The 27,482-nt window shown below is 37.0% G+C and overlaps 1 protein-coding gene across 1 annotated transcript in view; it reads left to right on the forward strand.

The window, feature by feature from the left end:
* IQCB1 (IQ motif containing B1) overlaps positions 1–27,144 on the forward strand; it is a 97,111-nt gene extending 69,967 nt beyond the window's left edge. Inside the window, exons 10-15 of the mRNA XM_004373640.2 lie at positions 2,462–2,571; positions 7,277–7,419; positions 15,633–15,781; positions 22,110–22,241; positions 24,537–24,693; positions 25,602–27,144. Coding sequence (XP_004373697.1) covers positions 2,462–2,571; positions 7,277–7,419; positions 15,633–15,781; positions 22,110–22,241; positions 24,537–24,693; positions 25,602–25,831 — 921 coding nt within the window. The 3' untranslated portion in view covers positions 25,832–27,144. The remainder of the gene's footprint in view (positions 1–2,461; positions 2,572–7,276; positions 7,420–15,632; positions 15,782–22,109; positions 22,242–24,536; positions 24,694–25,601) is intronic.
* The last annotated feature ends 338 nt before the right edge of the window (positions 27,145–27,482 follow it).

The raw sequence follows: 27,482 nt of genomic DNA on the forward strand, positions 1-27,482 counted from the left end.
TGTCAGTTTTCTCACTCCATTTGGTGCTTGGCTGAGTTCTTTATCTCTTCATTTGATGTTTTAGGGTTTCAGGATTGTTGTTTTCTCTGTTCGGCTTAGTTTTTCAGATCTTTGCTGTGGAGGGACAGCATGGTGCTTCTGCCTAGAGCGCCATTTTGCCGGAAGTCCCTAAATTTGCTCCTAAATTCTTGATAGACAGTGGACTGTCTCTTTCTCCTTAAATTTACACTTGTTGCTGGAAGATCCTGGGATTCCTTGACCAGCCTTTTGTGAATTTAATATTTGCCAGCGTTTCTTTTCCACTATCTTTTGTTTTGTCAACATTTCCCACTTAACATTCACAGTCTGACAATATCCAGATCCTTATATAGCCTTTCTTGATGATTTGTGTCCACAAGCCTATCACATGAATCTCGGTCAGTGGTACCCACATGAATTAAATCGAAGTATTGAAATCTTTGAACCAAACTTTACATATAATTCCTGACCTTCTAAGCAAATGCACAGACAGGAATTTCGTTTTCTTCCAAAGATACTTTAGCGTGACGCAAATATAGTCTAATTTCATGTGTGCGTTTTTCTCATTTTCTTGATCTCTTCATTTATTGATTTTTTTAATATGAAGTTCTTCCTAGTTTTTTTGTTATTATCTGTCAGTCATCTTGAAAAAATCTGTGTCTCATTGGAACATCATGAAATCGTAACAGAAATTTAAAGAAACTTTAAATTTCCCATTTTTTGCTGATTATTTTAATAGTTGAATAATTACCACTAGAGAATTAAAATTTTTTTTTGTTTAGTCTGATATGTTAGTCCTTAAGGAAACCTGCTAATTAAAGTATTGTTATTATAATAGACACTTTTATCTTTAATATTTTGTAAAGCTAGTACTTTATCAATAGGGATGAGGAATAAACTGTTCTGGGTGTTAGGTATGATACTGTAGGAATTTAGGAAATGTAGCTAGATATTCCCTTGTTGAGTTTGCTGCTTGTTTGTGTAGGTAAACAGCTTTTGGGCTTTTTACTACTTTCATTCATGGTTTAGCCATTGTAATATCATCTCCTGCATTCTGTGGAGACTATACCAGTTAGGAATTATATTCAGCCGCAAGTAACAGACACAAAAAATAATGGTCAGACAAGATAAAAGTTTATTTCTCTCTTATGTTAAAAAACAGATGGATAATTCAGGCTTTACGATGCTCCATATATCATCAGGACCCAGGCTCCTGTTTTTCTCTTCTACCATTCTAGCATGAAGCTTCTGTACTCAGGATCACCTCATGAATCAAGAAGGGTGCTAGAGCTCCAGCTATCGTATCTGCATTCCAGTCTGATAACAGAAGGATGTAGGGAAGGGCAAAAGGGTACACATTTCGTACCTTCCCTTTTAAGGCATTTCTGAAGTTTGACAATACTTCTTCTTATCTTTTATTATCCATAACTCGGTTATATGACCATAACTAGCTACAAGGGAAGCTGAGAGATGTGAACTTTATTCCAGGCAGCAATTTATACAGCCAAAAATCAGGATTCTGTTACTAAGAAAGAGGGGAAAAGAAATATTTGGTAGGTACCTGGCAGTCTTTGCATAAGAAAGATAGCCCTTACCCTCAGTAAACTTCCAATCTAATGAGAATATTAATCATCATATAGAAAACAAGATGCAAATCACATAAACGTGTATAAACAAATACCAATTTCATATAGTATATGCATAACATAAAATTAACCTGAAAGTTGTGTATGCTAACACTAATGAATTTAATAATGTTTGTCTTAAAATTTAGAATTCTTTTGGAGAAACAAATTGGACTACCTATATCACTTAGCTAAGCAGAAATAAATAGAATTTCAATGACCTTATTAAATGTTTCAGTAAACACTTTAGTTTCAAAGTATTGGAGAGTGGTAGCCTCTTTAGTCTTTTATTCCTCCCACCGTCCACCCTTTTTTTTTTTTTAAACTTATCTCCCTAACATCCAGAGAAACCTTAGCTTGAGAGTAGGGGTGGGGTATTTACAGACCAAATTTTCAACCCCAGAGCCTTTTTTTTTTTTAACCTGTACAAAAGTATTCTCCAGGACCCTTGAATCTTAGAATAAATGAGACCAGGCACAAGAAGTCAAACAAAGAAGTTAAAGCATTAAAAGATCAGAAGTATGAAACCTTTGAAAAGGGAATGGAAGTGAGATTAAGAAGAATTTGGAACTAACCAGACTATATTTTTAATATGTTTTAGATATTGCCTATCTGAGCCTAATATACTTGCTCTGGGGCATCAAGTTTAGTATTCTTAGGCCTTCTCTGACCGGGGACTATGAACTTAATGTTGCCTGCTACCCACTTTACTAGAGGAGGAGATTAACACTTGACCAGGCCTGAAGTTTTAAGGGTAAACTTTAAAAAAAATACCTTCCTAGAGATGTCTCTTAGTTCGTTTTGGTATTTCATTTCAGAACCTGCATAAAGCAGCTTGTGTGATTCAAGCTTATTGGAAGGGTTTCCAGACTAGAAAGAGAATAAAGAAGCTTCCGTCTGCTGTGACTACTTTGCAAAGGAGTTTCAGGTAAAAAATTTTGTTGAGAGGAATGATGATTTGAGAGTGGCTAGGGACATCTTATCAGATGTAACTGAATGAAAACTTAAGGTTTTTCAAGTGGACTAAATGAAATACTGAAGACAGGGCCCAGTTTTTTATATAACTAACCCATCCCGGTTCTTAGAGGCATTGGAAAGAACACGGACACACAAAAATATGATTAAGCTTCTAGGTCATTTATGATAAAGAGCCATCTCAGAGGTGATTTTTACATGTAGCCTAACTTAAATCTAAATTTTAGTTCATTAAAGTGAAACTTGCATATTACAGAAGTCAACAGTTTCGTTTTGTTTTAGAAAAACTGAAACTATTCTTTTAATAACTGCAGCTGCATTTTTCAGTTATAGTTTAAAATAGTTCTGGGGCTCAAAAGAGCATATTGTCACAGGGTGATAGAGTATTTATTTAAGGCAAGACATGGAAGTCACTCTGGTTTAACTCTCTCCCTTAGTGGGCATCCTGTTCATTGATGAAAAATTCCTTCAGGGGAGACTTAAAGATAAGTTATAGGTATTACCTGGCATGAGTATTATTGGCAAAGAAAAGCATTAATGTGTTAAATGTCAAGTGCCTAATATGTACCACGTGCCATGCTGCATCTTGGGTAGAGTTAAACAGACTTGAGTTTTTATCCCAGCTCAGCAACTTATTGGCTGAGCAACCTTGGATAAGTCGCCCTACCTCTCTCAGCCTCAAATTTCTTATCTATAAAATGGGAACAATAGTCCACCTACCTTACAAGATTAAGATAATATATAAAATTAGAGGTAAAGAATGAAATCATATAAAGTTTTTCAGCATATTACCTGACACTTAGAAAATGATAAGAGAAAAAAATGCTTATGGTACATTTTCTTTCCTTGAATATTCATAAATCTAGTCAGAAAAACCAATACGTAAAATAAGTGATCATAGTATTCATGAGAGACAAGTATTATGCATTCTAGCATTTCTCAAAGTTTACTGCCTGTCTTACAGGATATTTCTTTAAAAAAAAATTAAAAGAGCAATTCAATGGCCAAATAAATTTGGAAAATACTGAATATTTTGAGGCTCATAATGCATATTCATCTATTCAGAAAAGTCTGAGATGTTCTTGGTATAGTCTTGCCTTCTGTGCTGAATTCAGGTAGAAAAGTTATTCCTTATCGATCCTATTTGCTATCATCCTCATCTATCTTTCCTCTTGCATTTAAGGGTACCATGGATTCAAACTTTTAATGTTTGGTCCCACAATAGTTGCCAATCTTACTGGTTTACTTTCTCTTTCAACATGAAAATCTTTATTTAAAAGAATCCCAGGACTACAGACCATATCAGTTATAGACCATATCCAAGTATATCTATGGATTCTAGATAATACTTCACTATTTTAAAATAGAAATTCCATTGCTTTCTTTATGTAACAAAACCAGACCAGTTATAAATATTTCCATTCAAAGAGATTAGCTGTGAAGCCAGAATGATTTCTGTCTTACATCGTAGGAGTTTGTTCCCTTTCCAGTATTTTGAACTAGAGGTTTTAGGACACATTGAAGTATAGTTTTAATCTTTGGGTTCTATTGAATTTTTTTAATTTCAAGTTTGCTGCAGGCCTCAGTACCTTTCCTCTTCTGTTGGTTGCTATAGTTATGCAAATTTCTCTTGCTTCTTTTGTAGGTGGGATTTCTGCAAAGGTTATTTCTGTCTCTTTCTGGTCAGGTCATTATCTGAAAGTAACTCCACCCCCCCCCCCATGCTTTTTTGTGAGGGGCTGCCCACCCTTCAGGAGCCCTGCTGGCACAGTGGTTAAAGTGATCAACTGCTAACAGAAAGGTCAGCGGTTCGAAACTACCAGCAGCTCCGTGGGAGAAAGATGTGGCAGTCTGTTACCATAGAGATTTACAGTGTTGGAAACCCTATGGGGTCACTGCGAGTCAGAATCAACTTGATGGCAGTGGGTTTTGGTTGGCCAACTCTTCATGCTTTTGGATCGCAATTCACCAGAGCTCTTTAGATTCAGCAAGAGGCACTCTTATGGTCACACCTTTGCTAAACACTTTCATGGGGGTTTCTTTTTTATTTAATCACTTTTTATGGTCAAAAACTTCATTTTGTATCAGGTATTCTTCTAAGCAAGCTTTTCTGAACCAGCTAACAAGTGCTTCATTCACCTTAGGGAAATCTCACAATTTACCCTGCCTCTATCATGGTGCTAATGTTTTGGTGTTTTTAAGTTATACTTGTTTGACTTAAGAGAGACTGAGCTCCTTAAGAGCAGAACTGTGTCTTTTATATATCTGCTTTGCCCAGCAGCTCACACAGGACTTCTCAAGTTCTAGGACAGAGCAATTCTAGAAGAATCCCTGGTATGTTGGCAGCAGATGGTTTGGTCAGCCCTCTCTTTGATGGTAAAATTCAGGTCGATTAAATGTAAATCATGGAATGTATTTACATAAATAATTTTTAGGATATGATGTCTCATCAGTAAATTCCTTTTCAGAAGTGTAGTCCAGATGCCAGAAGGTCAAATGCCTACAATTTCTTACAAAGGAACCAGTTGAATGAATAATCTTTTAATCTTTGAGTGATCATAGAAACTATTAACCACAGAATAACTAGAACGTACTAAAGCAGGGGGAGGAAATAGCCTTCAAAATCACATCAATTCCTAATAAATGTTTTCAAACATGAAATTAAGACATATGAATGCAGAAACACTCATATTTACAATTACATAGTGACTGTTTCAATCACTGAACCTCGCTTTTCTACTGACTTCCTGATTTGTATTTTACTTCCACCTGCATGCTCAATGGTCTTTTCAATTTTGCCATATTTCACAGCCTGCATGTCTAAACTGTTTGCAAACCCAGTTTTCTGACAGATTAAATATCGTGGAAGTGCAGTTTTAATGATTACCATTAAAAATATATTTTAATAAAAATATTAATAAAATATTGATAATGCAATAGATATTATAATCTATTACAATTAGAAATTGGATTTCTAATTTCTAAAAAAAGTTCCTTTTTTTTTTTCTTTTTAATCAGTTTGAAAGGAAACTGTTTGACACCTACTCTCCTTTCCCATCCATAGGTGGGCAAAGGGCTGAACTAGATTAGTTAAAACTTTATTATCTACATGCTGTACAACCTAAACGTTTTGGGTAGGTTCTGTAGGAGAATCTAGTTTCTATCAGCCATCCTTTGGGAAGGGAAAAGCACTTACCTACTTGATCTCCAACTTTCAGGAACAGAAAGAAACACTTAGAAACTATTCGACTAGTCCATCCTCTAGAATCTGTTCTCCTTTTGGCACACACACACACTTTGATAATACAGATAAAGAAAGAAGTTCTAAAACAAGTAACTCTGGCCTCAACTCTGACCTAAGTGGAAAGCCAAAGAAAATTGAAGTTGTAATTGATGACAGTTAAGAAATTGTAAGAAAACAAACAACCACACACACACACACACACACAATTTTATCAAAATAATTTTGTGAGTTTTCCTCTCTGCTTTTAAAGGTTTCTTTTTAAATTTGTCTAACACTTGTTTTTGCTTGTTCTAAAAAAAAAAAAAAAATTGAAAATCATGATAACCCTCTCTCTAACTACAACACTATGAAATCTAACTGTTAACTACAAAGCTCTAGGCAAGGAACCACATTTGTTGGCAGTTTAATCTAATTCCAGTAAAAGAATCTAAAAATAAACAAATGTTCTTAAGTGAGACACGTACAAATGAAGTCTATAAAAGTCAAAAAATAATGTATTCTACCTCTCTTTTCATCTTATGCCCCTTGGTTTCTTTTTCTATGGCTACCTGAAGGCATTTGGAGTATATTTACAGTATACCAAACTTGTGATCTCCTTAGATAGTGAGATAGGAAGCAATAAAAACAGGTAGCAATGGATAAGAAGAAATTTTGGTGAATAAAAGCAGATAATACAGGTACGCTAATTAAATAAAATTTTTGTGGCTATATGAAGATTTTCATAACCAGTTATAAAAATAATGTTTATTAATTAATAATTGAGAAATAGGTAAACATGAAGAAAAATCAGCCATGCTCACACCATGTAGTGAAAATCACTGTTGAAATTTATATATATTAAATGTTATATATATATATTTATTTATTTATATTTATATTTGTGTGTATATATATATATATATGTATATATATACTGAACACAATTTGTATCTTACTCTTCTGTATCCTGGTTTTATTTTCACCTGACATTAGATTGTGAGTATATTTGAAAATTTTATTTTTTCATAGTTTATAGAATCCCATCCAGTGAGTGTACCAGTATTTATTTATCCAGTTCCCTGTTGTGGAACATACAGTTTGTTTTTAATTTGTCACTGTTATAATGCTATACATATATCTGTTCATTTCCTTAAGAAAACTATTAGAAATGAAATTAATTGGTCAACATTTTTAAGGCTTTTGATACATATTTCTAAATATTTCTCCAGGATATTAATGCATATATCCAAATATTTATCCAGAAAGGTTGTACAGTGGCAACATACTCTAACAACACTAGAAATTATCTTTTTGAAAAAATGTTTTTTCCTAAGTCGAATTGATGACTAGCGAGGTTAAGCACATTTTCGTATACTTATTGAGTGGCCGTATGATTTTGGAAAACTTTTTAAAACAGTTAATGTTTCCATCACAGAACTAAACGAACAAAGATATTGCTGAAGTTAAATAGGCAGAAGGAAGAAGAGGACCACAGATTACAATTGCAACTTCAAAGACAGAGAGCCATGAGACTTTCCCGAGAATCACGACTGAGTCTGCTGGAGATAGTTCATCCAGGTGGGTGGCAGTGTCAATTTGTAAGTGTAAGGATGTTTAGAGTATTTTTTAATAAATCGAATTTCCTAGCTACTTGATTTTTTTTTTTTTTTTAAATTCAGATCCTTCCCTGTTTCTCCTTTTTCAGGTAAACCTTATTAAATCTCGAGTCAATGTTACCATTTTTTCTGATTAGGGCCTGTTAATTGATGGTGAGTAATCTCCCCAGCAGTTTTTCTTTTCTTTTAAACGCATTAGTGAAACTTAAAAATGTATGCTTAAAGAGAGCTATCAGAGACATCTAGAAAGAAGCCTCTTGAAATAAGGAGTCAGATTATTGCTACATTCTGCCAACAGGACTTTACTCACTGTCTAATACAAACCTTATGACAGCCCCTTCTACTTTTGACATTTACTACTTGTTGCCAGGGAAAAGATTCAGAAAAATATTAGGGCATCAGCTTTGGATCAAAACTTGTCTACTTAATTTAAATCCAGCTGTGATCCCTGACTAATATGAAAAACAAGGAAGATCTAGAGGGGAGAACACAAATACTGGCAATATAGCTCAAGTTTCTATATAGTATCTTTTTTCCAGTGATTTTTTATAACTTTGTATTATTGAAAATATCGTATATATGTATGTATGTATGTACGTATGTATACACACACACACACGAGTAAATAGAATAATGTGATGAACCCCATGTGTCCATCACCCAGCCTCAACATTTATCAACTCATGGCCAAACTTGTTTAAGTTACACCCACATTCACGCTTTTCACTTCCGTTATTATTTTGAAGCAAATACCAGGTAGGCAGGGAGGCATCTTTTCATTTCATCCATAAATATTTTAGTATGTTTCTAAAAAAACAAGGGCTCCTATTTTTTAGCATAACCAGAATACTTTTATCACATAATCACTAACAGTAATTCTTTAACATGATCAAATACCTAACCAGTATTCAAATTTAATTGTCTCATAAATGTCTCTTTTTTTATACAGTTGATTTACTTCACTCAGGATCCAAATAAGGTCCAAATGTAACAATTGATCCCTATGGCTTTTTAAAAAATCTCTTTTAATTTATAGGTTTCCTTCCATCTCTTTTTCTTTCACTTTATTTGTTGAAGAAACTGAGTCAGTTGTCTAGTAGCTTTAACATTTTCTCTGTATTTCTTGTAAATTATTAGTTAGATCGAGAAGCTTCATCAGATTCAAGTTCAGTTTTAGTGGAGGACATTACTACCTGGAGTATTGTGTTCTTCCATCAGGAGGCACATAATATCTGGTTTTCTCATTTTATAGTATCAGCAGTCATTTGTGATCAGTGCCATTAGTTTATTAGGGTTGCAAAAAGGTAGTATTCTAATTTTGTCATTCTTTCTTCATGTATTAACTGGAATACTCCTATGAAAAGAATCTTCTTTTTATATACAGTTAGATTACACTCCACAGGTGCAAACAGTTAAGTGCTCGACTGCTGGCCGAAAGGTTGGCAGTTCTAACCTACCCAGAGGTGGCTCGGAAGACATCCCTGGCGATCTGCTTCCTAAAGGTCACAGCCTTGAAAACCCTATGGAGCAGTTCTACTCTGCACACATGGGGTCGCCATGAATCGGAATAGACTTGATGGCAACTAGTAACAACAACAGTTCATATAGGAAAGGTGAGACAAATGCTTGATTATTTCCTTTTTTTTTTTTTTTTTAACGGTTTTCAAAATAATGCATTGGCTTACTGACATCATCCAACAGTAACTAATTAGTTTTTTGCTTTTTTGTTTTTTTTTGATGTTGTTTAAAATATCATTATGAACTCATGGATTTGAACATATTTGAAGACTTGTGAAGGAGTCCCAGTGGTACAGTGGCTAAGTGCTTAGCTACTAACTGAAAAATTGGTGGTTTGAACCCACTAGCTGCTCTGCAGGAGAAAGATGTGGCAATCTGCTCCCTTAAAGATTATAGCCTTGGAAACCCTATGGGGCAGTTCTACTCTGTAGAACTATTTCTCTGAGTTAGAATTGACTCAGCAGCAACAGGTTATGGGGAAGGCTTTTGCTCTATTGAAGTTATTATTCTAATTGATGTTTGAATTTTCTGTCTTTGGCCACTTGGAGTCCTTACTGGCTTTCTTGGTCTCTGGTATGACGGGATGTTCTAAGCTTATTTTGTGCATTTCCTGCCCCAGTCCTGGAATCAGCGACTTTTCCAAAGACCACAACTAGGGGTGCTCATTGCTACTAGGTGGGTCATTGCTTCTTGGCTGTTTCAGTAGACAGAGCATGGACATATTTTCAGCCTTTTGTTTATTTTGTTTTGTTTTATAGTTAAAATATATCAGGAGTTCATAGTGACACTTTAAATTCAAATTCAGAACTACTGCTCATCTCTTCTTATATCCACATCTCTTTTTTTCCCATTGCAAGAATCCCGGTTCTCAAGGCCCCAGGGATGATAACATTGGAATATCGTCTAATTAATCATACATAACAGTCTCAGAATAATAATATTAACAGGTCCACCATCAATATGATCACCAACAATTTTATTTTGTTTTTTTTTTTCTTTTTTTTTTAAACCGTTGGCTTTATCCTTAGGGCATATCCTATTAAAGCTACACAGTCAAATTTACTGTGTTGTAAAGTGCCTTAAAATAGTTTCCCTAAGTGTGGTTATGCCATCAACTAAATACAGTTAGCTTCAGTTTTTTGACTTTTAATTACTTTTTAGGGAATTTCTTTTACGTAATTTTGTTTCCTAGTTATATAAAATATTTACAAGGACCCAAGTGTACATCCACTTTGTACAATTTGTCAAATGTACAATGTCTGTTCCAGTCTCCTGCAGCCTATTCCCTCCTTACCCTCAGAAGTAATCTTTATTATTATTTTTTTTAATCATTTATCCTTTCATTATGTTTTGGTTGGTTGTTTAGATTTTTAGTTTTTAGGAAGGCTTGTATTTTTATTGTAATGATTACCTTTATTCTAAATTATAAAACTCCTGGTTCTCTCATGTATTATGGTTTCCTATATGAGCAGGATTGAAATTAGTTAATAAATGCTTCTTCTCCCTCACCTCTAGCATCTGATTTGAGGATTAATACTTTTCTAGTTTTCAAGTGTTCTCCGTTTTCTCCCCCCATCTTTTGATAGTTGTACTGTATCTCCATTGTCAGAATATATAGCCATTACATACTCTACCCTTTTCCTTATGATCATTAATTTAGTCTTGGTCCTGTAGTTGAAGATTTATTTAATGTTCAGTATATCAATGTCTCTTCAGTCATTTTGGTTGTGCCTTATCAGTAAATTTTTCAGGAAGGGCTCATGGGCACGCTGTTCTTTAAGTCACTGTATGTTGGTAGCAATTTGTCTGTGTACTGTATTCTTGAAAATCTGTTTGGCTAATAAATTATCCTTGGCTCACATTTTTTTTTCCAAGTATCTTAAATAGGTAAGTCCGTTGTCTTCTGGAATAAAGTGTCACTGTCGAAAGTTCAATGACATTCTAATTGTCTTCTTTTTGTAAGTCATTTGGTCCTTTTGTCTGGCTTCCCTAATCATATTTCTGTAAAATCAATTCATTTTAGTAGAATACATCTCAGTTTTGGTCTTTATGGATCACTTTTCTCAGGTACATGATGTACTTTTTCAATACGTAACTTCAGATCTTTTTTTTTATTATTTTAATTTCAGGAACATTATCTTAAATTCTACTTTTTAATATTTGGTTACTTCCATTGCTTTGGCTTCTTTCTTGGAAGATTTCTATTACACAAACATAAGTGTGTCTTTGCTTATTTTCTGTATTTATCATTTTCCCATAAATCCTTTTTTTTATCTTTCTTGATTTTTTCTTTTATTTAAATTTTTTTCTTTCTTTTTCACCCTTTCTTTCTAGTATTCATTTCTGAACTAGTGTTTTTCTTTTATTTCTGAGTTTTCTTTTTATTCCTGAATTCTAGGACATCGTTTGAGTTTCTCGAATTCCAATTTATGTTGGTCTTTCTTATCTTTTGTAATTTTCTTGATTTCTTTTAAAACCTTTTATAACCTAGTTTTAAAATACTAGGTTGTAATTTTCATCTGTTTTCCGGGCAGATGCTTTGTCTATAGAGATGTTTTCTATTCTTCATACTTTCTTTACTTACAGTAAACTTGTATGGAATTCAACCCTATTCTTTCCTGTTGCTTATTTGTATAGGAAATTCGTTTTCATGAACTTTTGGGAAAAGAGTGGTGAGGATAGCTTTTGTGCTTTCATAGCTCTAAAGCTCTCCAGTTGTTTTCATGTAGCATTCAAAAATACGGCAGCTTACTATTTCAAGCGTCCTGGTTTTGTTCCCTTCCTCCACTTCTCATCTTTTGCTCGTTCTGCTTAATTTAGGATCTAGTTCTAGCATTTTTTATTTAGGGTAGGATTCTGTCTTGGAAGAGAGCTTTGGCTGATTAGTTTTAACAGTTCACAGGGTCCAGTCTGCCTTAGAGTCTTCAGACCTTACAGCAGACCCCTTTTACTCACCCACAAACTAGAGTGTGTACACTCCTTCCTGGTTTCAGCTGCTGTTCTCAGAATGGCCCACCATGTTTTCCATCAGGTGTTTTATTCCTTCCCTCTGCTTTTTCCGGAAGAAATGCTGATACCACATGGGTCTTGTAGCCGTTGTGGGAATTTCCCCACCTGCTCATATTTTGAGGTTAATGTGGATACCTTTTCAACTATTTTTGATGTAGACGTCCATGTTTTTTGTTTTTTGTTTTAATTTTACTGTAAGGGTTGCTCTGTCTATTATGGACATATTTAGAGAGATTTAAAAATTACAGCACTATGAGCACCATCTTCCCTGAAGCACTAGTGAATTCTTAAATCCTATTATCTTAATTATCCTTTTTGATGACTTCAGAGGGCATGAAGAGTAAGAAATGAAGAGTAAGAAATCATTATTCTAGATAGAAAAGGTGATACACAGAGAAGGTAATCAGTTTGTGTAAAGTTATACATTGGATTAGGATCATGCATTCTGGAACATGGGGTTTCTAATTCCTGAGCCTGTTGCTTTTTATATTCATGGAAAAGAAAACAAACTTTCCCTTTGCTTTATTTTTAACCTGAAAGAAGATTGGAATTTATGTTGATTATTTATAACAATTCATTTTGTAACTGATGAAAGTTAATTTATTTGTAAAATTCTGGTGAATGTAGATATGAACCCTGGGCTACATGCTGACCATCTCCCAGAAAGTAAAAAGAAAGCCATCTGTAAAACCTTATCAAGGGGAGAGCTACTAAAAGCTCAAAGACAAATTTAGTGGACAATTGAATAGAGAAATTAAAAAAAACAACTTTTTTTCCTTAAAAACCTCCATAAAGGTTTCCTGAGGACATGACTCTTTTAAGCTTTCAGCACCATGCAGTGTGCTGGGTGGAGCGTGACAATCATGAGGGTTGGTTTCCGTTCTTTCTCTGAAGAGGAGCTGACTCCCACAGGGGAAATTCCTTCTACCTTCCTGCAGGTTTCACCTTTTTAATGGCTACACACTTTTAGTATATGCAGGAACTATAGTGAAGGGAAGGATCTAGCAAAGTAAAGTACCATCAATTGTAGAAGGAATGTTTTGGATAAAGTATATTAACAGATTATATTAATGTTTTGGATGAGATACATCCTGTAGTGTCAGATGCCCTACTTTAGCTTAGCATATATGTTTCCATCCTTCTTTACCTTGTGTTTGCTGCCTCTGTGTTTTTCCTCATGCTCATCCTTCCTTTTGAACTAACTTTTTTATACTTATTTATGCTAGCCAGTAATGCCCCTCACTCAGTGGAAAATGTGGTATATGTATATATACACTCAGGCTTTGGTAGCTTTCTTTTTGTCCACCCTCAAAATTGGTGCCATCTTCTGTCTGTGTCTGGACCCTTATACCATCACAGTTGTATTTATTGTTGTTAGTTGCCATCCAGTTGATTCCCACTCATGGCAACCCCAGGTGTTTCAGAGTAGAACTGCTCAATAGGGTTTTCAAGACTGTGACCTTTCAGAAGTAGATTGCCAGGCCTGTCTTTCAAGACACTTCGGGATGGGTTCAGACCACCAACTTTTTGGCTAGTCGTCAAATGCTTAATTGTTTGCGCCCCTTGTAGCCCTACTTTAAGACTTTCTTTTTTTTTCCTTTCTTTTCATAATGAAAGCATCTGTAGCCCAAATGTAGGGACCCTGTTTATTCTAACTTAATTTGAGCATTTTTACATTGTGTATATGAGTTGCAATCGACTTAACGGCAACCGGTTTGGGTTTTTTTTCAATACTTTATATAACCATATGAGAGTGTTCTGTTTGTTTCAGTGACCAGTTTTTTATACAATTTCCATGCTTGTTTTATCCCCTATTAGACTGAAACTAGGAAATGGGGCTCCTTTTTCCTGTTAGTTCCCAACAGTTCTCTCACCCCAGGATGCTGCACACAGTATGTGCTCAATGCTGTAAAGAAATCTAAAACATGAGATGGCATGTTCTCCACTGAATCATGGCAGAATATTTTTCCCCTAAACTAGCATCAGGATCCCCATTTCCTTTGAGCTCCTAAGTTTTTCATTCTAGAGTATTCCATCAGGAAAATTCCCTAGAACCAAAGGATCCTCTTCTTCATTACCATAACTCCCTTTATCATCATGTCCCTTGAGTCTGAATTTTGGCTACCCTATTCTGCAAGAAAGTAGAGCTTTGTCTTTCCTTTTCTCAAACATGTCTCCTAAAATCTTTCTTCAAGTATCTGTGGAACTTTTTTTTTCCAGGAGGAATGAGTTGTTGATCTTGATTGATCTTAATGTTGAATAACAGTGATAGATTATCTACTCCCCACTCCCTATACACAACTCAAATTGCTTACGTATGTCTTCTAGTGCTCATTTGTGATGCATGATCATTCTTTGTCCTGAAATGATTTTCTAGTAGTTGAAGAAATACACTTTGACTGCAGACTAAGCAGAAATTAATAGTAAGTGTAGTCTGAGAGGTCTGAGTGGTTTCAAAAATTGTTTTCTTGTTTCTCCCCTTCCCCTCTTACTGCTCATTCCCAGTGTACTTCACTAGCCCCTTATCTCTCTGCCTTTCTCTTAAATACAGATGTTGCCCAAGGTTTCTCACTGTTATCGTGTTGGTTCTCCTGGGGTTTCCCACCCACAGCTATAGCTTCAGCTGTCAACTGAATGCTGAGCACTCTCAAATCTGGTCTCCATCCTCATCCTGTCTCCTAACCTCTAGACCAGAGCACTGTCCAGTGGAACTGTCTATGGGGGAAGAAAAAAGTTCTGTATCTATACTGTGCAGTGTGGTAGCTACTGGCTATAGGTGACTATTGAGTACTTGAAATGTGGCTAGTGCAGTTGAGGACCTGAGTTTTCAATTTCAGTTGATCTAAAATTAAGTAACTACTTGTGGCTAGTATCTACCATATTGGACAGTGCAGCTCTAACCAGCTATCTAGTGGGTATCTTTATTTGGATATCCATAGGCATCCCAAGAACATGTTTAAAACTAAAGCCATTATTTTGCTCTCCAAATTCCTCTTCCTGTATTTCCCATCTAAGGTAACGACACCAACAGCCAACTCAGTTGCCCATCTGTGTGACATCCTGATGTTCTTTGCTGCCCTTACCCCCACATCAAATCGTTCAGTAATCTCTCTCAAGTACACCCCTTCTTTCTGTTACCACCATTACTGCCTTCTGCTTTATTTTATCACTTAGCTGCTGTGAACCATGGGCTACATGCTGACCATCTCCCAGAAAGTAAAAAGAAAGCCATCTGTAAAACCTTATCAGCAACTGAAAAAATATTTGGAAGAACACAGAGTAGAACAGATGATGCATACACAAACATTTTTCCCTTTCACTCTGATACCAGTTGAGGACTTTTGAATGGCTTGCTAGCTTTGTACTCATGATTCTTGCTGTTGGATTTTCAGCCCTTTTCTCATTTCCTGCAATGAAAAGTTTATGAGTACTTTCTCCAAAGAAGCTGCATAATCTGGGGATGCTTTTAGAGTTCTTTCTATCCAAAATCTTAGAACCATTATAAAACAATAGAATTCGGGAAATTAGTGAACAGTATTGAAAAAAATAAAAGAACTGCAAGATTGTTATTATTACTATATCCTGATTTCAGAAATGTGAGAAAGCATAGCAGGGAGTATGTTGTAATAGTATCTGTCATTTTTTTAGGTCAGGTGGAAAAACACAATCGGGAAATGGAAGAGAAATCAGCATTGATTATCCAGAAACATTGGAAAGGGTACAGGGAAAGGAAAAAATTTCACCAACAGAGGCCATCTCTTATGGAGTATAAAGCAGCTGTCACACTTCAGAGAGCAGTAAGTCTGATGTAGTTAAGAGAACACTGGATTAGGAGGCAAAGACATGGGTTCCTGACTTTGCTGTTTACTTGCTATAAAGCCTTGGTCAAGTCACTTAGCTTTCTTGAGCCTGCATTTCTTCCTCTTTAAAATAAGAACTTCTTCACCTCTGGCCAAGCTGATTTAGACAGGGCTTAGTATTTCCATAGACCTCTGCAGTGTTGTTATGGAGCCCTGGTAGTGCAGTGGTTAAGAGCTCGGCTGCTAACCAAAAGGTCAGCAGTTCAAATCTACCAGCTGCTCATTGGAAACCCTATGGGGCAGTTCTACTCTGTCCTGTAGGGTTGCTATGAATTGGAATGGACTCAACGGCAACAGGTTTTTGGATTGAATGTTGTTATACACTTTGCAAGTGCAGCATATCAGAGTTGATTTTTTTTAATTCGGAGATAATATATTCAGTATAATTAGATCATTGTAATTCTTGAATTGTAGAATGATGATCTTAAATGATAATTTTTGGGGGACTTATCTGGAGTATAATAATATTTTATTGCCTTGGAGAAGCATTGCACAGGGCTATTTATTTCATTTAATGACCAGTTTTCCTAAATATCCAGTTATTTTCTTACACATGGTTAACTTTCATAGTAGAGTTTAAGGTCCTGTAATAGTTAGTTAAGCAATCCCTTGTTGAACTTTTAGGTCAATTCCAGTTTTATACCGTGATAGATTTTGAACGTTGACTGTACATAATCCACCACCCGTCAATTTGTTGCATTTTGGTGGCTTGCATAATATGGTGATGTTGGAAGCTATTCCATCAGTGTTTCAAATACTAGCAGGGTCATGCATGGTGGACAGGTTTCAGCAGCGCTTCCAGACTAAAACAGACTAGGAAGAAAGGCCTGGTGATGTACTTCCAAAAATTAGCCAATGAAAACCTTATAGATCACAACAGAGCATGAGGAGGGGTCAGTCACTGGAGCACTGGAGGAGGACATCATGTTTGATGTGGTGGGCCAGCCACGGTGCGGGAGACCCTCGATGAGACAGATTAACTCAGTAGCTGTAACAATGGACTCAAACTTGCTAGCAAATGTGAGGACGAAACAGGACCAGGCAACGTCACCACGAGTTGGAAGCAACTCAGTAGTAACTATCTATCTTTACATAATCTTTGTCAAATTCTCTGATTAACTTTTTACGAAGATTTTTTAAACCATTCAAAAAACAGGGTAAATACTGGGGAAATAGGAAGAGACGTCAGCCTCCTTCTCTTTCTGGCTTTTCTGGGGATCTCAAGCTAAATCTGCAACAAACAGTCCTACACCATCATAGAGTCACACCCACACCTGCTACTTACCCTGTACAAGACCAGGCCACCCTAGGATTAACCCATGGGTATCACTGAACAATGTTTAGAAAATCAAGATGGTGGCGATACTCATGTGAAATTGTTAACTGCAGATTAGTAAGTAAACACAATTAAGCCCATGCATACCTTGCATACTGGTTAATCCACCCCTGGGTATCAAGGTTGGAAGGAGCTGTGGTGGCACAGTGGTTATGCACTCAGCTACTAACTGAAAGTTCAGTGGTTTTGAACCCGCTTTGCAGTAATAAGATACAGCAGTCTGTTTCCATAAAGATTAGAGCCTTGGAAACCCTGTGGGGCAGTTCTACTCTGTCCTATAGGGTTGCTATGAGGTAGAATTTGACTCGACAGCAATTTTTTTTTTTTTTTTAAATCAAGGTTGGAGACACTTCCTTTGGAGGAACCCTTGGTTCCTTTCTAATCCTTTTACCTCAATGGCTACCTCCTTTTTAAGCTCTTTTCTGCCAAAGAATCAGCTGGGCCCTTACTACCTTCTCTGATTTAGATGAGCCCTGTACTTTCTAAAGGAGTCCTTTACTGTAAACTGAGGTACCTCAGCTTATCCATTCTTCAGGGAGAAGGTGCACAGAAGGAAGAAAAAGAAAAGTATCAGACAAAATTAGACCAGGGCAATGGTCAGTAAAGGCCACATTTTGCCGTGTTTTTCAAGCATCTTTTTCTAAGAGACACATAGACCCGTACTGTCCAGTACACTAGCCAGTAACCACGTGTGGCTATTGAGTACTTGACATATAGCCACCATATTTTGAAGACTTAGTATGAAAAAAGGAATATAAAATATCTCATTAATAATTTTATATTGATTACATGTTGAAATAACATTTTGCACATATTGAGTTATGTAAAATACATTATTAAAATTAATTCCACCTGTTTGTTTTTTTTTTTTCTCTAATGTGGCTATTAGGAGTCCCTGGGTGGTGTAAACGGTTAATGCATTCGGCTGTTACTTAAAATGTTGGAGGTTCGCATCTACCCAGAGGTGCCTGAGAAGAAAGATCTGACGATCTACTTCCAAAAAATCAGCCATTGAAAACCATATGGAGCAGTTCTATCTGACACACATGGGGTTGCCATGAGTTGGAATCAACTCACTAGCAACTGATTTTTTAATGTGGCTACTAGAAAATTTAGACTTACGTATGTGATTCAAATTTTGTTTTTCTTAGTGCTGCCATTGACATTGGTAAGAAAGAAAAGGAAATAATTCATTAGCTTCACTGAAATAAGTAGATGGGATAAGTCCAGGAAGAATATCCTTTTACTGAATTTGTCCCTTAGTAGGAACTGGTCATTACTGTTCTTGACAGCAAAAGAAAAGTCAGAACTGCTGTCTACCTTCTGTCCCTCCCTTACTTTATGCAGAAGCAGAGGCTTTAGGTAAACAATGAGAAAACCATGTAAACTTACCAGTTTCAAATGAAATACTTTTACTCACATAGACAAGCTGGAGTTCTCCACAGTGGTACAGTGTTGAAATTAAATTTGAAGAGTTAGCCGCCTTTTCCTTTTTAGGAAAGTTCTAGCCTTTTCTTTTGCTTTCTCATCCCTTTAAAAATTAAAAAAAATGATGCTGCTGGTGTCTGGTCTCTAGGGCCAGAATGACGACTAATTCTTGCTACTTGGATATTGCAGAAAAGTACTATAGCATGATTACGTATCTTTTTCATAGACCAGCCACAGAAGCGCTGAGTGAAACAAATCATTGGCAGTTGAGAAAGAAAATAAAATTTGGAAGATAAATACAATTTAAGAGTCTTGAAATAACAAAAAATGAGGGAAAAGTCAAGGTGGACTTTTCTGATATAGGGGCAGAGATTCCTCTGTTCTGGAACCATTACTCTGAAATTCCCAGCGTAGCAGCATAAGCCTAGAGTGATACTAAAAGCAAGGGGTGGAGGAGATATAGGAGAAGGAGGGAAGAAAAGTAAAAGGAAGAATATAAAGAAAGGACAAGGTCTCTCAACTGGGGAATACCAAGCACATGTCAAGGCTGGAGTAACATACTAAGCACAGGGATATTAAAAGAAGTTTTACATATTGAATGTCTAGACCTCCGGTTCTCTTTTTCTTCTCAGCTCCCAAAGTGCTAACCAAAAGGTCAGCAGTTCAAACCCACCAACCGCTCCACAAGAGAAAAAGACTTGGCGATCTGCTCCCGTAAAGATTACAGCCTGGGGAGCCCTATGGGGGCGGTTCCATTCTGTCATACAGGGTCACTACGACAACACACACAACAACATACTGACACGCACACTAGAGAAGCCCCGCCCACTACTTAGAATCCTAAGTAGCTTTTTAGTGCCCATCCTTAGATAACAGCTGAAACATAGGTTTCACTGGCTATCTGAGGGAAGCCAAGGCTAAAACAAACAGAATAAAACTCGTTGGTAGAAATAGAGACATTGCAGGGATAAGAAAACAACAAAAAAAAAAAAACAAAAAACAGATAATGCATGAAACAAGAATAGGGTGCTATTTTTAAAAAAGGGAGTAAACAATAAAATTTGATAGAAAAAAAAAGGGAAACATAATAAAATGGCAGATGAAAAACATTCCGGAAATCTCCTAGAAAGGAGAACAAAGAGAAAGGATAACCAATCCAGGAGGTCTAGCACCCAAACATTTGAAACAGAGAAAGCAGAGGCAAGGAAATCAAATAATTCAAGATTTCCCAGACTGAATGTTGTGCTTTAGATTAAAAAGACCTACTGAGTGTCCAATACAATGGTCAGAAAACACCCACATCAAGGCACATTACTGTGAAGTACTGGGAGCAGGACTTCTCAACAGAAACACTGGAAACTAGAAGGTATTGGAGTAAGGCTGTTGAGGGTAAGGGTACACTAGAGACATTTAAAAAAAAGAAAAAACCAAACTCATTGCTGTCAAGTCAATTCCAACTCATAGTGACCCTATAGGACCAAGTAGAACTGCCCCATAGGGTTTCCAAGGCTGGAAACTTTACGGAAGCTGACTGCCACATCTTTCTCCTGCAGAGTGTCTGGTAGGTTTGAACTGCCAACCTTTTGGTTAGCAGACGAGTACTTATCCACTGTCCCACCATGGCTCCCTCAAAGACATTTTTAGATATGGCAAGTCTTTAAAACAAAGGAGTAACTCAAGAAAGAAGACAGTATGAAATCCAAGAAACACAAGGGAAAGATGAAAAGGAGTCATGCCAGTGATAGATCCCAGGATGGTAGCTGTGCACCAGGTATAGAGAGCAGTCAGTCCAGATTAGGGGATGTCAGATAACTCCTGAAATAGTGTGTCCAAGAAAACACATTTGATTGAATGTCTGATGTGTTTTAACATATTGACAATTCAGGTAGTTTGTGATATATAATCGATGGTAAGTAGATCGAAAACTAAGCACAGGGGGGAAGAAAAGCAAGAGAATTATTCCTAGAGAATGGAAAAAATGTGCAAGAAAGGAAAAGTAATTATAGTATACTATATGGCTTAAAATGAATGCCCTTTATGTAGTCATAATTATGTAAACCCTGAATATTGACTTAACTAAAATTATGGTATAGTAATATTGTATGGATGGGGATACAGAAAGTGTGTGGGAATATAGGCAGTGAAAGAGAGCTAAATCCTTATCTTCCATACAAGAAATAGAAATACTTATATCTGAAAAATCACAGATGGAGATAAACACCAAAAGAAAAAGCTAGAAAAGTTAAAGTTGTTGCCTTTCAGAAGAGGGTAGGGTAGATGGACAGAGAACTACAGTTTGTTTGTTTTGGTCATAATTCTCATAGAACTATTTGATACTTAAATTGATAGAATTACTTGACATTTTAAGGCAAAAAAACCAAACCTGTGCCGTGGAGTCAATTCCGACTTACAGCAGCCATAGCATTTCCAAGGAGCAGCTGGTGGATTTGAACTGCTGACCTTTTTGATTAGCAGCCGAGCTCCTAACCAGCACGCCACCAGGGGTCAGCAAACTTTTTCTGTAAATGGCCACATAGTAAATATTTTAGGCTTTGCAAGTCATACAGTTTCTGTTGCAACTATTCATTGCTACAGTTATAGCACAAAAGCAGCTAATAGACAATTCGTAAATCAAAGAGCATGCCTGTATTCCAATAAAACTTTATTTACAGACACTGAATTTTGAATTTCATATAATTTTCACATGTCACAAAATACTCCTTTGACTTTTTTTTTTTTTTAAAACCATGTAAAATGTAAAATACCATTCTGAGCTCACAGGCCATATAAACACAGGCTGTGGGCTGGATTTGTCCTGTGGGATGTAATTTGTCAACCCTTGCTTTGACAGTTTGCATATGTAACTTCGATGAAAATAAAAACTACAAAGAAGGGAGAAGAGTGAAAAAAAATAGGGCAGAATAATTTCAGATTTTTCTCTAATTTTGCCTTTTACCACATTTCTCATTTTACCAGGAGTCCATTCTAAAGGGCACGAGGCACGATAACTTACAATTTTATAATATTTTCTCATTTATCAAGCTTTTTGTTATATACTGTCTCTTTGATCTTTACAATCCTGTAGGCTAAGTACAACTGGAGTCCCTGTTGTCTACAGACTAGAACCTGTTCTATTGAGTCAACTCATTTGCCTAAAATTACACAGTTTATAAGAGAAGAATTGAGACTAGAACCCAGTGATTGTTTTTTTTTTTCTTTATTGCTTACTACACAAATAATAGGGAATATATCCTTGTAAAAAATTAAAACACTACAGAAAAATATAGTTAAAAAGTCACTGTCCTCCTTCACCTCTGTCACAATTCTACCTCCCTTCTCATACACACTCAGTGTTAACCACTGTTTCAAAGTTGTCTCTACAGTATGTTGTAGGGAGAAAAGATTTCTATGATAATTACCAGGCTACTTGAAATGTTTATTAACTATTATCCTAGGGGAGAAAAATCACAAGTCTTATTTATTTTATTTTTTTATTTTCAGGCTCTTAAATTCCTAGCAAAATGCCGTAAGAAAAAGAAAGTATTTGTCCCTTGGCAAGGACTCCGAGGGCTCACTGATGCACGCAGAGTTGAACTGAAGCAACAAGTGGATGACTATGTGAGACGACACCCAGTATGTAGGCTTACATTATTCTTGTGAACGATAGTCACCAACAAAGCAGTGTCTCATATGTATATGCACATTTGTTGTTGGCATTAGTATTGCATAGAATTAATGGAATACCATAGAATTAATGGATTTGGGCCATGTCTTAGGTTGGGTTCTCTAGAGAAACAAAACCAGTGAAGCACATAGAGAGAGACAGATTTATCTCAAGGAAATGGCTCACGCAGTTGTAGAGGCTGACCGATTCCATGGGCCAGGCATCAGCTGGAGGCTTCTCCTGACTCACGTAGCTGCAGGGGCTAACAAATCTAAGATCAGGTCAGATGGCAGGCTGCTGGCTCACAGGCTGCGGTGGCCAGTGAATCCCAAGATTAGCAGGCAGTACGGCAAGCCACTGGCCCAAGTCCCAAGAACCAGAGGTCAGATGATGACGAGGATCCTGAGCAAGCAAGCAAGCTTTGCCAGAACATCCATATAATATGTGTGTGTGTGTGTATGTGTCTATATATATATTTTTTCCCCTCCCACTAACTGAATTTAGGGACCCCCCCACACTAATGCGAGCCTTTGGAGTAGGAGTATGGAAAGCCTGCTCTTGCATGCCAGATCCTCTGTGCTTACCACATGTTGTTGTTAGGTGCCACCGAGTCAGTTTGAACTCATAGCGACCCTGCGTACAACAGAACAGAACACTGCATGGTACTGTGCCATCCTCACAATCGTTATGCTTGAGCCCATTGTTGCAGCCACTGTGTCAATCCATCTTGTTGAGGGTCTTCCTCTTTTTCGCTGACCCTCTACTTTACCAAGCATGATGTCCTTTTCCAGGGACTGACCCCTCCTGATAACATGTCCAAAGTACATGAGACATAGTCTCGCCATCCTTGCTGACCACATACAGTAGAAAAAAGTCTGACTTCTACTTCTGGTCAAGATGGAGTAACAGGAACTGGATTTACTACCTGCCTTGAAGGACAGATATAAAATAGATGAAACAATAGTTTCCAAGACACTGAACATCAGACAGTGAAGAACAGTGATCCCTGTGGGGGAACAAAGCGAGCCCTATAGTTACTTTAACTTACTGCCTGGAGAGTTTCCAGGCCACAGCACAGGGAAGGGAACAGTGGAGGGGCTCAGCAGTTCATTATATGTCACTTTTACCTCAATAAAGTTGTATGATAAAAAATTGTAAAAAACCTAAGTGCTAAAAAAAAAAATAGGGGTCCTAAGCTTTTAACACACAGTCAGTCTGGACACTAATAAAATATAATCACTGAATCTCTCAAGCCCTTATCAGTCATATTAATAACTCTTCCTTTGGCCAAGAACCAGAACTGAGCTGGAGAGGGGCAGAAGCACAACTGAAAGTTCTTCCCTGTGGGCACAGTTAGAATGAAGGGAGAGAGAAGCATGCCTTCTCTCCAGCCAGTAGACCATAGGTTCCTAAGCTCTGTGGAGAGGACTTGGATGGCTTTAGCAGTTTTAATCAAGATTACATATTTTAAACACCTTTACAAAAATGATATACTTCAAGCTTCTTCCCCCAAGAAATTCTGATTCAGTAGGTTTGGTGTGGCCCCATGTATCTCTATTTTTTATATGCCTTGTGATTCTGTTGCATTTTTTAATTGAGAGAAAAAAACAAACCTGATGTAGCCAAATTCTAGTACAGCTATTTAAGATCTTGTTAGCTGGAACTGGGCTGCATCCAAGATCCAGATACTGGTCTGTTTGAGAAAGCTATGATGTCAGAACCTTTATCAGTTTCATAGCTAAGATTATTTCATCCTTGTTCAAACTAAGCTTCCCCTTGAAGCAGCTGACTAGCCAAATGAATATGATCCTTTGGCTGATTTTCTCCCTTGTTCTGTGAAACCAAAAGCAGTTATTATGGCTTAGATAAGTTTGGGAGGGGGCTAAGAAGTAAGATAACCTATTAGGTGGTAGTATGGAACAAAGGAGTGGGCCTTGTCACTCCTCTTCTAGGCCAGTGTCTTTCCCAAACCATTTGTAGTTTCCCCATGATATTGCAATCTTGTCTCTTCTCCCAGAATACCACACTGTCTGAGCAAGTAAGGTATGGGAGCATACCAGAAAGAAACTTCCCCACCTACCTTTTCATCTAAAACTCTCTTAAGAGACTATTTAATGGCTTGTACAAGAGTCCAAGGTAGACATCAGTCATAAGACTCAATTGATGAGACAGCTAAGCATTCCAGAACCTCTGCTCAACGGTTGAGTGAAGCACTTTGATACATATGTCTTTCCTGTGACAAGTTTTTCTCTTCTTTACCCCAGAGCTCTCCGATGTCAGATGTGGCCAGCAGGGAGCTGCATGCCCAGGCTCAAGAACGACTGCAACACTACTTTATGGGCAGGGCCCTAGAAGAGAGAGCCCAGCAGCATAGGGAGGCTCTGATGGCTCAGATCAGCACCAACATTGAGCAGTTAATGAGTATGTGCTCATTCAGGTTTTGTTTCCTAAAAGGGAGTAGCCTGTGCATGACTTGTGTCATCCAGAATCTTCAGAAGGCAAATACCATTTAATGGTCTTCTAGCCCATCTTCTGTCCTCTGAACTTTCTACTTCTGGATCATACCAGCACATATTGTTTTTAAGTGATGTGATCCCATAACCTCCTTTTTGACTGCTTCCTCCTCAGTCCCTCTGTAGTTCATATGCATCAGCTGAGACAAATTTATTTCAAAGGTGCTGAGCCCTACTAGCCAGATTCTGCTGTGTTGTCTCAAAAGCTTTTGGGCATATTTTACAAGTAGATAAGAATGGTTATAGTACCATTCACTTGTAGAGCATTTTATAATTTTTAAAGAAATACTTTCACAAAAATTAATTCATCTGCTCCTCACAACCACTGGCCCATTTAATGAGAGATCCCATCCCTGAAGCTAGGGTTTCAGTCAGCCTCTGGGATTTAGTATATGTGGGGCAGAAAGTCCCTGTGTTCTCTCTTTAATGACCATTATTTATGAATTTTGTATTTTTGAATAGATTAGTGGCTGTAACTGAGCCTAGTATCTATAGGATGGGGTTCTGCTATCATTGTAAAAGTTCGTGTTTTTCAATAAATCCTCTAAAAGAAATTTACATCTTTTTTTATTCCTTTCTTTTAAACATGGAAGTCGCTGGGGGGAAGAAGTCTAGCGAGGGAAATTGCTACAGGCCATAGCTAACAGCTGTGAATAGTTACATACACATTGCTAGTTATAGCTAGCAATGATAACAGATTCAGAGTTGGAAATTTCCCTGTCTGCTCTAACAGAGTTCCAGCTCTATACTCTCCAGGTTCCTACTTACTTGACACAGGACTCCTTCACTCACTTGTTTATTTTCTGTTTATTACAGGAGCACCAAGTCTGAAGGAGGCAGAGGGGAAAGAACCTGAACTCTTCATCAGTAGATCCAGGCCTCTGGCAGCCAAGGCCAAGCAGGGCCATCTCGCCACCTTAAAGCACATACAAGCACCCTGGTGGAAGAAGCTTGGGGAGGAACCAGGAGATGAGATTGATGTCCCAAAGGATGAGCTTAGTATAGAATTAGGAACTTTATTCATTGGTGGAACCAAACCCCCTTAGGGAGTTACCCAGAGAACTGACACAAATCCTGTATTTCAGGAGATTATATTGGTTCTGTCTCTGTCATGCTAGTAGACTAGGGCTGTCGTAACTCACTGTTTTCCAGAGGCTTCTCTTCAAACTGTACTTGCAGACAGTAAGCAAAGAGGTATCTTCTACCTCTATCCCATTTCTCTTTCTCTTTTCTCCACAACTCCTGTCCCTGGCCACACACAAATTTGTATGGCTTTTATTGTGAAACTTAACTCAGCTTGGCATTCTATTTATATTAAATGTGAGGAGATTTCTGTTGTTTCTAACAAAGTTTTTTATAAATAAATATTTTCAACAGTTCTGAAAGACTTGTCAGGCATACTTCAACTTTTCACATTTGTTATTTAGAACTCCTGTTTTTCTGTTAATACAGGAACTGTGCTCTTGGCCTTTATTAAGACGAAGAAAAGAAATGGTCAACTGAAGGGTGTTTTACTATTTTCTACAAAACAGTGGTTGAACCCATTTTCTGTTATTTCTATAATAAGCTACAAAACAAAATCCTCCTACAATTCAATGCAAGAAAAGTTTCTCCAGATAAAATTTCATTTTTTAAAATTAAGCTATGAGAACTGTATAACCAATTGTTCCCCTCTTTGTCTTATGTCCTAGGAATCTCAGAGCTAAATATAATGTTTAATTTCTGTTACAATCCTAGGTGCCATATGGTTATTTGGTTCCAACCTAATAATTTCTGATTTCTCTCTTTGTGTTTTAATACCACCTCAATTTGTGTTCGAAACACTATGAAATTTAAATTAAAATCAATTAACAAATCACAAGGATTTGTTAATTCATAAGGATCCTTGAGAGTGTTTATTATATAAATGAGTATAAATACCAGTATTTCTGGATGAGAGGACCAAATAGTATAATGTCTATTCTCCTCAAATTAATATTAGTAAAATTCTAGTCAAAATTATAATGTAACTTCCACTCAAAATTGGGAAGAAATGTGTAAAATTCATCTGTAAGAATAAGCAGATGAGAGTTCTGGTTTCACTTAGAATGTAGAAAGCTATACAAAAATGTTGATCCCACCTGAACAACAGAAAATGCCAGATAATCTACAAAAGTCATCTTTTTTGAGCCCATCCAATAGCTGAGGCCTCAAGACAGCCAGTAAACTGAGATGGGATTCAGTTTATGTGAAACTGTTTCATCTTTAGTAGCACACAGGAAAGGAGCCCTGGTGGCACAGCCATCAAGCGCTTGGCTGTTAACCCAAAGCTTGGCAGTTTGAACCCGCCAGCCACTCTGCAGGATAAAGATGTGGCAGTCTGCTTCCGTAAAGGTTACATCTTTGGAAACTATGGGGCAGTTCTACTCTGTCCTACACGGTCGCTATGAGTCGGAATCGACTCGATGGCAATGGGTTTTGTTTTCAGTTTTGGGGTGGTACAATCCATTAAGTGCTCAACGACTAATGAAAGATTGGCAATTCAAATGAACCTAGAGGTGCCTTGGAAAAATGGCTTGGTGATCTGCTTCTGAAAGGCCACAGCCTCAGAAACCCCATGGAGCAGTTCTACTGGGCACACACAGGGTTGCTATGAATTAGAATTGACTCAATGGCAACTGGTTTTGTTTTGTTTTTTTTTTTTTGGGTACGTTTGTT

The sequence above is a fragment of the Trichechus manatus genome, unplaced genomic scaffold (assembly GCF_000243295.1).
Source record: "Trichechus manatus latirostris isolate Lorelei unplaced genomic scaffold, TriManLat1.0 scaffold00026, whole genome shotgun sequence".
NCBI lineage: Eukaryota > Metazoa > Chordata > Mammalia > Sirenia > Trichechidae > Trichechus > Trichechus manatus.